The 15,881-nt window shown below is 37.8% G+C and overlaps 3 protein-coding genes across 4 annotated transcripts; 1 reads left to right on the top strand and 2 right to left on the bottom strand.

Annotated features, from left to right (window-relative positions):
- The first annotated feature begins 808 nt into the window (after window positions 1-808).
- On the top strand, window positions 809-1,462 carry LOC116020478. The gene has a single exon (XM_031260950.1). It carries the CDS (start codon window positions 809-811, stop codon window positions 1,460-1,462), a length of 654 nt encoding a protein of 217 aa, XP_031116810.1.
- Window positions 1,463-1,658: 196 nt separating this feature from the next.
- On the bottom strand, window positions 1,659-6,737 carry LOC116018704. Of its 2 annotated transcripts, XM_031258670.1 has the most exons (4): window positions 6,468-6,737; window positions 5,247-5,527; window positions 3,051-5,146; window positions 1,659-2,892 (listed from the first exon to the last, which is right to left on the bottom strand). In XM_031258670.1, the coding sequence occupies exons 2-4, from the start codon at window positions 5,421-5,423 to the stop codon at window positions 1,836-1,838; spliced, it is 3,330 nt and encodes a 1,109-aa protein (XP_031114530.1). In that variant the 5' UTR covers window positions 5,424-5,527; window positions 6,468-6,737; the 3' UTR covers window positions 1,659-1,835. The 2 variants fall into 2 exon arrangements, with proteins under 2 accessions (XP_031114530.1, XP_031114529.1); XM_031258669.1 differs by having other exon boundaries at window positions 5,247-6,737.
- A 990-nt stretch (window positions 6,738-7,727) lies between these two features.
- LOC116018991 (sec-independent protein translocase protein TATB, chloroplastic) lies at window positions 7,728-10,456 on the bottom strand. The gene is made up of 6 exons (XM_031259049.1): window positions 10,125-10,456; window positions 9,853-9,974; window positions 9,327-9,386; window positions 9,078-9,237; window positions 8,501-8,620; window positions 7,728-8,195 (listed from the first exon to the last, which is right to left on the bottom strand). The coding sequence occupies exons 1-6, from the start codon at window positions 10,363-10,365 to the stop codon at window positions 7,993-7,995; spliced, it is 906 nt and encodes a 301-aa protein (XP_031114909.1). The 5' UTR covers window positions 10,366-10,456; the 3' UTR covers window positions 7,728-7,992.
- Between the last annotated feature and the right edge of the window lie 5,425 nt (window positions 10,457-15,881).

Below are 15,881 nucleotides of genomic sequence, written 5' to 3'. Positions count from 1 at the left end.
TTGTTTGACTATTAGCAGTTTTAGTGATTGAAAAATTGTGTTAGTGATTTCGATTAGCAAATTATTTTAGTTATTTGTAAATAAATGTTTGGCAAAATGTATTAAGAGTCCTATTTTAATTTAACTAAGTTCTACAAAGAGTGAATACTCTTACCGAAGCACAAAGTTAATATTGTCCCAATTGAGGGGCGAATCACTTTGTGCCACTTGATCACAATTCTGTTTTTTTTTTTTATTAGAGCACAAAGAGTCAGTATCGCCTCGGTACTCATGACATCCCATATGGGAGAGTCACTACTTTGCCATCTGAACACAAGGTGCTTGGCACAATTCTGCTTTTATTTCTTCATAAAAATAAAGAATTCTTTCGTATACTAAGGATGTGTTTGGCAAATAGTTGTTAGATTGACTAATTGATACTATTAGCTTGTTATAGAGAGATATTTGGTATGTAAATTAGTTGTTAGCTGATACTTGATTACATATATAATGACTTATAAGGATATAATTTATTTTTTCAAAAAGTCGTTTTGAACAATGTTTAAAATATTAGCGTTTTAGAGCAATAAGCTGTTACAGAACACTTATATTGGCGATTTAATCAAGTCAAAATTGATTGATAAGCTAACTATGACTTAAATCTTATTCCACTATATTTGGATCATAAGTGGATATTTTTATTTCATTATATATATGCTTTTTCCACTCCCTCAATACCCACAAACAGACTTGTCTGCTTCAGAATTCTCTCATACTCGGAAGTGGAATATTTTCCGTTCTTTTCGATCTTCAAACCTTACTACCTACTATGGCGGGCGGTGCAGCATATGCAGTGCATTCCTTTCCTCCTCCGTCCAACGCTGAAAAGCCGGACACTGAGTCGGCGGCGCTCATGCCGTCCCAAGAGCTCCGCAAGAAGAAGCGCATCAAGTGCGTGTTATTCGGTGCGGCGTTCGCCGTCTTCCAGACCGCGATAATCCTAGTCTTCGTACTCCTCATAATGAAGTACAAGGCTCCAAACTTCCGCCTTCGATCGGCCACGTTCGACAACTTCAACGTTGTCGCCGCGCCGCCTTCAAACGCTTCATTCGACGCCAGATTGAACGCTCAGCTCGGCGTAAAGAACTCAAATTTCGGTCCTTATAAGTACGGAGAAAGTAAAGTTGAATTCTTTTATGGGGACTTGGTTGTGGGGGAGGCTGTTGTTCCCGGCTCAAAAGCTGGGCTTAAATCTACTAAGAAAGTTGAGGTTGCGGTGAGGGTGTCGTCGGAGAATGTTACCGACGTTAAGCAGCTTGGGAGTGAACTGAGTTCGGGGATGTTGAGGTTGAACGTCCGGTCAAAGTTGGAGGGGAAGGTGACGTTAATATTTGTGATGAAGAAGAAGAAAACAAGTCAAATGGATTGCATCTTGACCATCCATCTGGACAAGAAAACATTTCAAGATATAACATGCAAATAGGCATATATAGGCTACTAACATGCAAATTACCATACAATGTTCTTATACTTCATTTCAGTTATGATTTCATTTGAATAAAGAGTGATCATTTTTTTTTTGAGTACTATGACTACAATGTAATATCTGTTCATAACTACTTTCACAAAGAATCAGCATTGCCTCCACTGAAACTCGAACTCACCTCCTTCCATATGGGTGCCAATAAAGAGTGATAATTTAATCATTCCAATAATGCAGATGGACACCTCAAAATTTAATTTTATTTATTATGACAGGACTAGAAGAATAGATTGATCAGCAGAATTACTTCTAAAACTATGAAAAAGAAAAAAACAATGGACAGCAAGTCCGACTCGACTATAGTTTGTGTATATTAAGAGGATACATCTTTCCTAGCAGTCTTTGGTAAGGTCCTTTGGTCAGGAGCACAATGGAATTCTTCAACTGCCTTGTAGTTATCATCGGCATGGCGCCTGGCATCACAATGTCTAGCTTCTTGTATCATCTCCTCATATCTGCCATCATGTCTCTTGAAATTATAACTCTCCTCCAACTTAAATCCCCTTTCTGGAGGGAATCTTGCAGATGTTATCCTCCTCTCAGGCCTAAAGTAATCATCCAACTTCAGCTCACCAGATCCAGCATCATCAAATCTTTGGTTTGTCCTTCTAATGTTTCCCATATTTGATCTCCTGTGTCTCATATGGTCGTCGACAGGATTGCGATTGCCCACCCATCGAGAATCCTGGTGGTGGTGGGGTGAGAAGCGGTGGCTGGTAGGAGAAATGAAACCTTCTCCACGATCAACTGGATGGCGATACTTTTGGAAGGGAACTCTTGGTCTCTCCATTCTACCCTCAAACCTTGAATCTGGAGATCTGTTTGGTCTTGTTCTCAGAATCCTGTCTCTTTGTGGGTACCATGCATGAGGAGAACGAGATCTCTTTTGGGGTAAAGAAATATGACCAGCTCTACCGGGAAAGGGTGAAAAGCTGAGAGCATCATCATGTAAAGTATTGTGGCCTTCCTCTGTGAACACTCTAACAATCTGTTGATTGTATCTTCTGGAACCTTCCCTTCCCCCATGGTTGGGGATGATTCCTCTCCTCACAGGTAGCCTTCCCCGAGGAAATTCAACAAAATCATCCCTGTCAACTGATGATCTCCTCGGAAAATTTATAGCATGTTGATAGTCATGAGGATCAGTTCCGCCAAACTTGCCAGTTGCAGCAGTAAAACTTCTTTGCCTGGTTAGGGGGGCCCGTCTCTCAGAGCCATGATATGTCGATGAATAATGGTCGGGTGAATCCCAGTAGCCTCGATTACCACAAAGCACATTCTCGTCCTTTGTATAATGAGAAGACCTATATCTTCCCATATATCTTCCTGAGCTACAATCTCTTTTAGGTTTAGTGTACGAACCATGGGGACTGAAAGATAGCAGCAAATAAATTGTAAGTCTAAGTTTGCATTTTATTTATTTTAAACAACCTTCTACCAATCTCTAATCTTTCAAGCACAGAGGACGAATTTGATGGAAGAAATGGCCAAAGGACTAGAGAAAAGAAACAATTATTTGAACATTTACCTGCAGTTCTGCACCAGCACAGCATCCTTCCTATCTGTTGCATTCAAATGCCGCGGAATTTCAATGTGTGAATGCAACTTACCCTTGTTTGCACTTGAGCCAGTTTCTTCTTCAAATGGCCGTCTGAATCCATATGCATTCATATGATTGGTAGCACGCCACCTGTTTCTCGCACCAATATTCCCTTCAAGCCTCATGTCAGCTTGATGCTGTATTGTTGTGGTACCAGAACCTGCATCTGATCCTTTCTTTCCATCAAAATCAATCTTCGCTGATTCACCTCTCAAGGATTGCTTGCCCGACCAACTCTTATTAATATCTTCCACTTGATGTATGCTGGCAGGAGAATTTCTTGTCTCTATACCATGTGAACCAGCAGAGCCAGCTTCAACTACTTCTGAGTCAGAGTGATCATCATCATTATCTGAATACAAAGCATCTCCATCTGATTCATAGTCAACACATTCCATCTCAAAGTCAACTTCGTTTTCCTCCCACGGATACAAAACTGATCTTTGTAATTCACCATCTTCAAATGGAGAGTCACTCCTGGCATGAAATCCAGACACATTCACACTGCCACCAGGTTGAACATGATCCTCCTGTGAAATATCTGAATTGTGTCCATCTTCAGGAGATGACTCAATCCCAACCTTCATGGATGGATAAGCAGGGTCATCACTCTGTGGTCCCTTAGGTTCAAACCGCATGTGAGAATCATTAACATTGGTAATAGGAGTAGAAACCCTATCCTGTTTCCCATCAGCTTCTCCAGTTGCAGACACGCATTGTTCCTCAGTGGATTTTGAGGCAGGCAGATCAACACACTTTGATGATGTACACTCTGAAGTTCCAATGTCCAGCATTTTAGAGTCAACTGTGCCAGTTGCTTTCCACACGTAAGCCTTATCATCTGTTAGTTCACAAGTCTTGATCAGATCTTCATTATATCCACATTTGGATACATCAGATCCAACACCCTGGATAGAGGCGCTACCTGAACTTGAAGCTGCAGTCAACTTCCTCTCAGAAATGGAAATGGTAGAGGCATTATGACACTTATCAGATGTCGAATCAGTGAGGAATGCACCTTCATCATCATGGCAAGGAATCCCTCTCTCGACTGACAATAAGCCCATTGGTTCAATATGTCCCAAGTTAGAAGCAGAAATCTCTTCACCGCAGGTTGCATTAAGAGAAGAGACTGGTCCTTCCTTATTTCCTTCAGTTTTTAAAACAGAAGGCAAAACACTTGGATGCATTTGGGTCAATGGAATACACTTCTCTGAATTATCCAGACAAATATCAGAATCCCTATGCTCTTCAGGATTACCTATCTCAAGCTTTTCTTCATGCATTTCATTGCAAATGACATTGTTCAAGACATTTCTCCCGACTGTATCATCATGAGGCTGCTCCCATGAATCCATGGAAGTATTAAGGTCCCAATGCAGTCGGTCAATTTTTGGAGAGAATGATCTTTTAATTAATTCCCCATCTTCGGCCCTTTCACTCAGATCCTGGGAAGTAATTGGGGACTTTTTAAGAGCACTTGCGCATTCAACCTTAGTGTCAGGAAGCATGTCTCCTTCAGCTGAATCCATAGAATTGTTCACAGACAAGTTTGGTTTCAAGGGAACGGGAGAAGTAGATGCACCAAAATTCTGCTGTGATGAGGTAGCTTTGATATCAGAGCTTCCTTCCACACTACCAGAGTTATAATCAATGCCATCACTGCATGCAGCTGCAGCCAGAAGTGCAATGCCTGAGAAATCCCCAGTATTGTAATATTCCCCATTTGAGACTTCAGTAGACTTAACATCCATAACTTCGTCCCTGACATCATCACGAAACTTAGATGTACCAAGTCCATCACAACTTTGTGATTGCTGGGTCAAATATGAATCTGAATTCGTTTGACCTACAAGTTCTTCAGATTGTGTAGGAGTACGCAGGGATTCAGGAGATGGAGACTCTTCACAATAGCCAGAAGGTACCTGAGATGGTGATGACAACTGAAGCAAATGCCTCCGTTTCTTAATTGGTATGTACTCAACTTTGTCAGAAATCTCTTCCCTAGTGATAGCTTCACCAAACTAACACAAACATAGGTGTCCAAAAGAAAAATATTAGATTAAGAAGCTTTTATGGAAAGAAGTCAAAGAACAATCAAATCTAAAAGATAGAAAAGGATACCTTGTCAGAATCAGAAAATGAAATGTCCCCTACCCTCTTGGGACTCCTATTCAGCAAATTTACATCCCTATTCAAGCTTCTGGAGTTCGGTTTCCTAGATCGCCTTCCTTTGGTGACCACTTTCCAACTTAAACCAGGAATTGTAGAATTTGATTCAAGACCCGCGGTGTTAACCATGTCTGCAGGCAGATACAGATGAATAATTCTTAGTGGCCTAAGCAAATATCCAATTCTGTCCAGATAGAAGTCGTCTGGGAAGATGTGGATCCAGCAAAAATGACCTGTAAGTAGTAAAAAAGAGCTCTCAACATATCTCCCAAATAAAAGCAACAGTGCATCGACAACTGCATAGAATTCCACTTAGGAGACAGATGAATGCTTATTTGCAATAAAATTTCATCTGCACAAAACTTCAGTGAATCAACATGAAATAGGAGCAGCATAGCACCCACAATCAGAAGCACCAAGCCTCCTTACTGCAAGTAAAGTTGAGCCTGAAACTTGCAGTTTATTAAGGACCCATGGCCTTTATCTACAAGTAAACTAGACACAACATATACATCAGTTCTGCAAGAGTTCCAGAATGGTTCACCAGAAGTCATGGCATCCATCATACCATCACAATGAGCAAAGGAAAGCCCTATAGATTCCCTATTTTGATTCATTGTGGTTAATTATATTATGCTGCCTTCTGAAGGTCCTGGGAGGATATATCACTAAAAAACAAACCCATCAAATTCAGTTCCCCCACGTTCCAAGTCTTAATTTACCGCAAGATCAAGAAGATCCTACGCAACCCTAACACCTCACAAAGTAGATAATTCTTCATCGAAAAACATAAACATCAAGGAAACATCAAAGACGAAGCCAATAAGTCAATAACAACACGTTGTGGAATATGTAGCAATCGATTTCTGCAGAATTCCAAACAAATTTAAATTAAATAGCAGCTTCAATCGCTTCGCCCAGTGGAGAAACCCTAAAGCATAGGTATCCCCAGCAAAATTTGCCTCATGTTCCAATCTCAACATATAAAGCCACATAAATCTCAGGGCATCGCAGCGTTACGTCTTCATATATGGCGCAATTGGTAATACCCCAGGCCGAGATGATGTAAACAATTCTCTTGGCAATCCACTTTCCACACAAATCGATTCTCCTCTTTGATTAGAGGAAAACCAAGAAAAAGCGTACAAAATCATAAACTAGGGTTTTCAATACCTGTTCTTATCGTGGACCCCTAAAATCTCGCCACCAATCAGCGATTGGACGATTTATCCCCAAAACTCTGCGATTACACGGTTTTTCGTCAATACTTGTAAATCTCTCAAAACTCTTCGAACGAGGAATACTGTCTCCTCTATATACAATTATACATCCGTAAGCTCTGATGAATTTTCAGTAATCTCGACTGCGTAGTAGTCAACTCCGGCGGCCGTCGAATTCCCGCCGGCGAAGATGATCTCGATCCTTCCTGTCTTCTAATCTCTTCCAGCGAATGACAAAGCCATAGCGAATCACCGCGTATTTATAGACTATAGTTGGCTTGTCACTAAAGGGGCCTCGTGGGTAGCGAAGTTACCTAAACGCCCTTGGAATTGGAATAAACCTAGTTCGAATCAGAGACGCCATGTCTTTTGTCGGCTAATTATAGTCAACGATGGAGGCGACGCTAAATTCAAAAGATATTCCGAAAATTAGTGGCTAAACTGAGATTACGGTTATTTTTATTTTTATTCTTATTTTCCTTGTTTAATTAAATGTTTTAAAAATTATCGGATATTATTGATGTCATTCTACAACAGATATGACCTAGAGGATGATAACAACAATTAAACTCAAACTTTTTAATATGAAATCGCGTTATATTTGATCACCTCGGGCTAGTATCCAGTACAATTTAAATATAGTGAGAAAGGATAGACTCATTTTAACAAGGAGATTAACCAATTTTAACTTACTTGATATACTCATAGACAAATTAAGATATCAAAGATAGTATTTTTTTTTTCATACTTTTATATTTTGATTGCAAATTTTCATTATTTTTCGTGTTTGGTGCCCATAAATCGCCTGTCCCACACTACAACTGTCAGGTATTATTATTTGTCCCGACTACAATCTACCAACTAAGTATCAACTGAGTTGTCTTTGCAGACTACATCCTTCCTCCCGGGAAACAAACATTTGTTGATCTTGACAATGCATTCATGGCTAAAAGATGGTTAGATTGCTGCTCCTTTCCCTCTCCTTTGTAGATCTTGGCAATGCATTCATGGCTAAAAGATGGTTAGATGGTCACCTCTTTCCCTCATTGATGATATAGCCATCCACACCTCCCTCTTTGATCTTGACAAAGGACTAGGAAACATCTATGAATGCATTTCTTTCACCTTTTAGATATAATTCGGCATGTTAGTGGTACTATAATGGCAACCAATGTGCCATTACCACCATTTTCAGGTAACTCAAAAGAGAGTGTTAGAGCTCAAAAACCAGCAATTTAAGAATGGGAGTTCAACACCCAACAAATCAAGGCAAATCACGCTTTGCATGCACAACAAGTCTTAAACAATGTAAACAAGTACGTAGTATATTGCAGTTTAGGCAAAGGGTAAGTCCTGAAATCTCTCCATGTCTCTAATTTGCAAAATTTGTCTGTGTATGCGCTTTGCTACTCGGGATTCGGGAATAAGAACAGTCCTACCACACTTGATAGCAGAGTTCGCTACTAGAGTTACCTTTACTAAGTCTCGCTTTCAGGCTTCTGAGGTAGCGGAGACACTGAAGCAGCTTCTTGAAGGGAGTCTGACTGACTTTGGGGTTCAGACTGGATTTCGTCGGGGTATGTTGTTTCACTTTTCTCTTGAGCACCAGCTGCTTTCAGCTGCTCTTCGGTGATTTTTAAGTATTCTTCACTCGAGTATGCTCTTGGGGATGAAGAATCATCTGTTGTTTAAGAATTAGGCCATTAAATTCCTCCAAGAATATGCAATATAATAAAGAACAGTGAACGGGAATTGGCTTAGGAAAGGGAAATGTGCAACCTGAATGAATTTGTAGCAGATAAATAGCATTTGAGGAAATTATGTGCAAAAATATGTTCAAGTTACTACTTTGGTTAAGCATAAGATGAAATGTATTTAAGCCAAAGTTCAAGATATAAAAGGTAAGTTGAAAAGAAGGGAAAAAATCACAAATCGAGGATCTTCAACTCAATTAACAGAAAGGAAAAATCGGTAGATTAAACCAACCTTCTGTCTTAGTCTGCGATTCTGGTTGATTTTCGACAGAAGACACTGTTTCAGTTGACTGTTCTTCTACAGCTTTCAACTTATCATCAATTGATTCTACACTTGGTGATGGAGAACCATCTGCAATTTCAAGAGGAATCTTTGAAAATGCATAACAAAAATAAAATTCACCGACTTCCCGAAAGAACAGAGACAAGCTTCAAAACCTCAGTTAACAGGCTTCCAGTTGAAGTTATATTAATATTATCAAACATAGCAACAGTAAAATGATTTCCATACAGAAAGTTAGAGAAAGAAAGTGTAACGTGAAAACATCAAATCATCAATTTAAAAATTCATACTTGTCTGTTCCTTTCTGAAATGATACCAATTTTCAACACAACGACCATCACGTCACAAAACTAGTAAAAGGAATTGCTGGAAATTTGCTCAAGAAACAATGCCAAACATATCTTTGGGAGGTCTAGAAAAGCTAATTTTAATGAACAAGAAATAAAGGAGAATTCAGCTGCAGATGAGTAATCCCTGATTCCCAAACATCTATACATATAAAGATATCAATTCAATAATCGCTTACTAGGGTCTGTCTTAATCAGTGAATCCTCAGAGCTTGCACTCGGTGAGGGGCTTGCGGTTGCTGTAGCTTTATCAGATCTGAAAGTGCTTTGATTTAAATCTTTTATGTCATCAAGACCAATTTCCCTTTCAAGTGTGCTCTTGAATTCCCTCGAGACTTCCTTCATGGGAATGTGATCAACATTATAATCTGAACGGGCTGAAGTTCTAAAAACCAAATAAAGTTCACCAACAAGTCATATATAGTTACCTGAAGCTCTTTAATTGTAGGCTGGAATTCCCGTAGCGTTTTCCCCAAATTACGAGCAACCTATATAATGCATAAATCTAAGATACCTGAGCAAACCCAATTAAAAATTTGATACAAATATGTGACTTAAGAAGCTGTAAATAACTAGCTTAAACCCAATTCAGCATCCTGGGAAATGTAGATCCGTATTCTACTAGGGCAACCCCAGCCAAGTTGGTCAGACAGCTAACTTAACTTGGTAACCACAAGGTTACAAGTTCAACTCTCAGCCAAAGCGGCCTATTGACCTTCTTAACTTGGGCGGTCAGCTATAAGCAATCTAGGTTGGTTTAAATACTTTGCCGTTTAGGGTGACATGGCGGGGTTTGAGTCTTCTACTATTCTATTCCTATATCCTCCATGACTTCAAACCACTTCAGAAATGAATTCCACTTAGTAAACCAAGCTTCAAATTTGCAATTCCTTCATTTTCTTTAACACATCTAAGAATTTTCAACTATATTGTGATAGAAGAAAATAAACTGACCTCAGCAAGACCCTTGGGACCAAACACCAACAAAGCAACCACTCCAATAACTAGAGCCTCAGGGGCTCCAACTCCAAAGAGAGACGCATAAACACCTTTCCCTTTACATTTTCTTCTTCTTTCTGCAAAACCACCACTCCAATACTCACAATCGCAGATAAAACAACAAACTTTGGCACAACTAACGAAGCAAGACAAAAAGGAAAATCCCATCCATCCACATTAAATTCCCACCTGCCAACACCCCAGAACCAAAATATCAGAAACAGTACCGATTTTTATAGAAATTAGAGGGCTTGAAATGCCGGATTGCTTTAGGCCTTCCCAGGAAGAGAATGGGGTGATGCCCAAGTGAGGTGCCCATTTGTGGAGCTGAATTCTTGAACTCCGGGAGACTGAAATGGAATAGTTGGAAAGGGTACACAGAGTGAGGCGGCTGCTTGATTGAGGAGAGGTAGAAGAAGAAGCGGAGGACCAGAGAGATGAAGTTGGAGTTGAGATTGCGGAAGCCATGAGTGAACCAGTGGCGGTTTGCCGTTTGCGATCTGGCTCGACTGCCTTTGCCTTTGTTGTTTTCTTTCTTCTTCAGGATGTTCCCAAATCCCAACTACCATCATTAAAAGATTGAACTGGGCTTTAGCAATTCTAACTGGACTGTAAGCCCGGTTCTAAGAGAAGTATACCAAAGATTTTGGATTGGGCATCTTTTTGCTTTTTGAAATTTTTGTTAGGGATAAGTATCAAATAGACCCTCAAATTATACTCAATTGTACAATTAAGTCATTCAACTTCAAAAAGTTTCAATTAGACTCTTAAATATGTTATTTTGGAGCAAATAAACCCTTTAACCTATTTGTGACTTATAATTGCAGGTCAATAAGAATTTCGGCCAACTCCGACGATCCTCCGGCAAAGTTTCGACGAACAAAGCAAAACCATCAATCGCCGGTGGTGTCCGCCAGTGGAGATCGCGACCAAACTAGTCGCCATCTCCGGTAAATCGGAGATGGTGACCAACTGGTCGTCATTCTCCAGTAGACGGAGATGGCAATCGAACTGGTCGCCATCCCAGTGACGGAGATGGCAAGTAGTTTGGTCGCCATCTCCACTGGCGGACGCTACCAGCGACCATGACAGTTGCCGTTGGTTGATGGTTTAGCACTCTTTCATTCAACTCATAACAAAATATGACAACAAATCCTTCAAAAACCATACTATTGACGCTCTTAAGGATATTTTTGGTGTTTAGCACTCGCTATCTCTATCATTATGAAGCTAAGTTATATTATTGTTTAATTGTGCTCACAAAGTTGGACTCTTTAACATGACATACATATATAATTTAATTTTTCAACATTACAATTACATTAATATTTCTTGTACATATTTATTTTTATTTTTTGAAAATAAAGAAGTTCATTTATTTAATCATAAGCTGAAACAATTACAAATATGACCAATTGAACAGTATACAATTCCTTATAGCCAGACATAGAAACAACTTCCCTATCAATGCTACAAAGAACTTGATTCACAGACTGTTTCACAAATTTAAAGCTGAATTCGTTGGATGAACTTAACACTTCTTTAATATCATTTGAAGGATTGATTAAACATAGTCAAGCCTAACTTTGATTGAAAAGTCTTGCACACCACATACGTATCTATTTTCAACCTTCAGTTCATTGATAATATATCTATTAAACTGAACTATATCTGCTCTTTTTCATTGTCATCTTTATCACTCAAGATGACATACATCATGACCAACTTTTATTTATTTAATACTCCGTAATTAATAACGTGCACGACAAAATGCTACTGTTGATAATTTGATGCAAAAGAATTGAAGTAGTGGGCCTTAACAAGTTGGTCCTTAGGTCAAGGCCCTATGGCTTTGTTTTGAGACAAGATCCACACCCCACTCTCAACATTCCACGTTTCTTGTCCAACACAGATCCACCCATTTGCTCGTTCCAGCAGCCATAAGATCCATTTTTAGAGCACATTATATATATATACATATATATATATATATATATATATATATTGTAATTATGATGATGCATTTAAAAATGCTTGATGGTAAAAATTGACTGTGCACTTGAGATCTATAATAGTTCAATCACGTAATATGTATGAACTACTAGTTATTTGCGAATGCAATATCAAACATTTCTAAATAGACCGTCATAATTATAGAAATGTCACGTGACCTTTTTTACCTTTTCTTTTCATTAATTTTCAATTTTGATCATCTAGATAGACAGATGAGATTAGTTTGCATGTTTTTCATGGGGCTATATATATATATATATATATATATATATATATATATATATATATATAACATCCCCAACAAATGTTATTTTACATAGTTCTATTAGTGTGTTTTATCTCTCATATATGATTTGCAAGGTATTAACCTACTATAAAGAAGTGAGATTTACCTAGTACATATATTTGGATACGTAGTTGATATATAATCCTAATATGATATTATCTTTTTTTTGAATACTACATGTAACAGGGTCAATAGTATTCTAATATGATATTATCTGCTAGACCTAAAATGATGAAAACTCAATATGTACTATAAAGTGTTCATGAATGGATCCATTTTACTAAGAGACAGTTTAATAAAATAATGGTATATAAGAATATAATAAATGAATATGTTATCTATTATCATATTCAAAATAGGTTATAAATTAAAAAAATATTATATGCTTTTCTGAAAATTGATACAGTATATGATTTTATCTTGTCATACTTTAAATTTGATTTACATAAAATTTTGGGATGATATTTATAAAAAAAAAAAAAGAAAAAAAAAAAGGAGCAAATTGTATAGAGAGAGTGTGGTAGGAGTAGGATGAGGATTGAGGGGGAGATCATAGATGCCCTTTTAATTAGAGACCAAAAAGCAGCTACTTAGAGTCATGTGATGTGTTTGGCGTTGCGGGACCCACTCACACCACCACCCCCCATCCTAACCCGGAGATAGAGAAAGACGTTAATAAAAGAATTTTAAAAAGATTTTTTTTTTAAATGATAACTGATAAGCACACGGCTTTGACGGAAATAAAAAACATAAAGAAAAAATTAAAAATAATGAAGACCCCAACGGGCAACGGTGGTGGGCAAGTCTTCAAGTCTTCGTCAGTCGTTGTCATGGGTGGAGCCCACCTCATCTACCGTGTAATCTCTTGATTAGTTTGTTGATGGACGATTAGCGGATTAGGACTTCCGGAACTCTACTCAACAATAATGAGACTTCTTCTTTTTCTAATAATAATAATTAGTCCCAAAACTACATAGCCAAGTTGATTAAGTAAGAGTGTGCAGCCCAGCTTCAAGTGCCTTATATGGTCCATTGATACTAATTTACTTCTTTATATAGGTTAAGAAAGTAATTATTAATAAATATTACATTGCAATAGAGTCAATAATAAATTAATTAATCAATTGAACTGACAAAATTTGATTAATCATATTTTAACTAAAATATTTGGATTCATTTTATGGTTATGGATTTATAAGAATTTAAATTAACATTTAATTCAATTCGAAATTTTATAATTTGTTTATAATTCATAAATAATAATATTAGATTTGTTTTTTTTTTTCCAAAAATTATCATTTATGTATTTAATGTAATGACTATTTTGTGGTGCGAAATTATATATTCACAAATTTTATTTATAAATTTTAAAATTATTTTAAATTGGACTAAAATATTTCGATTAATTGATTTATCTGAAAAAATGATTCAATTAATTCAGAAATATGAATTTTGGTCCGTTTAATGGTTAAAACATTTAGAAAACCCTAATGCTGCCTCCCTTTTCTCTCTAAAACAAAAAGCTTTTCTCTGCTGCTCAACTTCGGCTTCCACCGCCGGCCTCCGCCCGGAGCTCTAATGGAGCTTTGAGCCGGCGGTTTTGGTCACCTTCTACGTTTACTCTCGCTCTTCTTCCGTCCCGACCACCGTCGCAGCTCCGTCCGCCTCCGACCATCGCTACAGATCTTCTTCTTCCGTTTTCTTTCCCTTTGAATAAGATAATAGTAGGTAGGTATTGCGGTTTGTGTTGGTAGTCTTGAACTCCCAACCCTACTTTGGCTTTACCACTTTTTATTTTCTCTATTATTGTGTTTTCCTCTCGTTACTTTCACGGGCTTTTTCCTCTCGTTACTTTCACGAGCTTTTCATTATCATTAGCATAAATCGTTTAGTTTGGTTTCGGCAAGTGTTGATCTTATCCTGGGCGAGCAAAAAAGAATAATGATGAAGACCCAGATCTTTGATGAAGCTTTAAGCTCCTTGAAGGAACATAGCTTCCTAGTTATGAAACAGTCTGCGATTCAAGTTTTCTATAGCATAGTTAGAAAAGTTGTTTCTATGTCTGACTGTAAGGAATGGTTTACCATTTCATTGATCGTTGATGTAAACGTTTTATGTTATGAATTAATGGAATATCTACGTTTATCTTCAAAAAAAAAAACATTTAGAAATTTGGTTAATTTAGTTGGTTTTTAACCGAATGAACACCCCTATAATTACGTTGTTAACTTAGTTTGAGTCGATCAATTATATACAATTTAATGTGGTTTACCTTTTTGGGATTCTTTACCGGTTAGAATGATAAGGAAGGATTTATCCAATGTACACTATTGGGTAGTAATTACGGAGTACAAATTTTTTTTCTTATATTAAAAAAAAAGGGTTATAAAAGTTTTGATTGGTAAAAGGGGCTTATGAACTCAATGCATAAAGTTTGGGAGGAAAAAGGCTAAGGACTTTTTTACTTTCAGGACTTAACATGTTATCACATATGAATAGTATAAGTAATAATTTAGTAATGATAATAATGAATAGTTAAGAGATATTATTATTGTTGTTGTTATTATTATTATTAGTAGGAGAGAGTGGAGTCACTTTCTTTCACAAGGGGGCTGATGAAAGCCCATCCCTCACCCCCAACCAAAATGGGTTCTGCGCACGTGCACACCTTGACTTTAAGGCCACACCATCTATCACTTTCCTAAACCTAAATCATCACTACTTTTACCCATTTTCATTTTATTTTTCTTTGCAACCAATTTTCATTTATGCTAAACGCCTAAAATGACCGATTAGATGAAATATCATTACTGTCAAAAACCTTGTGGTCTAGTGACACCTGATTGTATCTCTACATGGGAATGAGTGGGTTCGAGTCTCAGTGGAAGCGATATTGATTTTTTGTGCTTTATTTGGTCACATTTTCTCTCTATTGTTGTGTTTTTGTAACATCACCATTCAGTTCAAATTACATTGATTCCTATCTTCGGTTAGATCTTTTATGTTTATCTTTGAGCAAGTTCTTCACGACATAAGATATAAACACTCTTCGAGCAAGGCCATCAAGTTGGGTTTTTGCTCATATTTTTTCATATCCAACCAAAAAAAAAAAGGAAGGAAAAGGAAGGGGGGGGGGGGGGGGNGGGGGGGGGGGGGGGGGGGAAATAATAAGGGGAAAAAAAACAAAGCAAAAGCAATAAAATTGAAGCCCACCCTGACGTGCCTAGCGGGCGCGTGAGTACATATGCACCAACTATTTTTTTTTTAAATATAGTGAGGCCCACAGAAAAATCGTCTTCTTTAAGAACTCCCACATTCTCTTACTTTCTCACATTGCATAATTTGACAAAAAATTGAGAAAAAAAAATCTCTTTTGGGATGATTTTAGGTTAATTTAGAAGGGTAAAGTAACATATTTTTAAAATAAAAATTTATTTTTAAATTTAATTTAAGCCGTTAATCGGAGGAGGTGATGTGAGATTAGTCAACCGATTCAACTACAAAAAATATTATATTGGAAGAAAAATGACATTTTTTATTTTTCATCAATGAATTATTTTAAGGAAATGACACATTTCATTTCTCAATTATACCCTCACCATTCCCCCCCCCCCCCCCCCCCCCCCCCCCCCCCCCCCCCCCCCCCCCCCCCCCCCCCCCCCCCCCCCCCCCCCCCCCCCCCCCC

Source organism: Ipomoea triloba, chromosome 5 (genome assembly GCF_003576645.1).
Source record: "Ipomoea triloba cultivar NCNSP0323 chromosome 5, ASM357664v1".
Taxonomy (NCBI): Eukaryota; Viridiplantae; Streptophyta; class Magnoliopsida; order Solanales; family Convolvulaceae; genus Ipomoea; species Ipomoea triloba.
This window is presented reverse-complemented; position numbering and strand designations above follow the sequence as displayed.

Excerpts from the sequence above, each read along its gene's own strand:
- LOC116020478 (XM_031260950.1), top strand. The coding sequence starts at position 809 with ATGGCGGGCGGTGCAGCATATGCAGTGCATTCCTTTCCTCCTCCGTCC.
- LOC116018704 (XM_031258669.1), bottom strand. The coding sequence starts at position 5,423 with ATGGTTAACACCGCGGGTCTTGAATCAAATTCTACAATTCCTGGTTTA. Across the intron at positions 5,147-5,246 it reads CATTTTCTGATTCTGACAAG|TTTGGTGAAGCTATCACTAG; the intron begins GTATCCTTTTCT and ends TGTTTGTGTTAG. Across the intron at positions 2,893-3,050 it reads GTGCTGGTGCAGAACTGCAG|TCCCCATGGTTCGTACACTA; the intron begins GTAAATGTTCAA and ends GCTATCTTTCAG.
- LOC116018991 (XM_031259049.1), bottom strand. The coding sequence starts at position 10,365 with ATGGCTTCCGCAATCTCAACTCCAACTTCATCTCTCTGGTCCTCCGCT. Across the intron at positions 9,975-10,124 it reads TCTAATTTCTATAAAAATCG|AAAGAAGAAGAAAATGTAAA; the intron begins GTACTGTTTCTG and ends GTGGTTTTGCAG. Across the intron at positions 8,621-9,077 it reads ACTGATTAAGACAGACCCTA|ATGGTTCTCCATCACCAAGT; the intron begins GTAAGCGATTAT and ends TTGAAATTGCAG.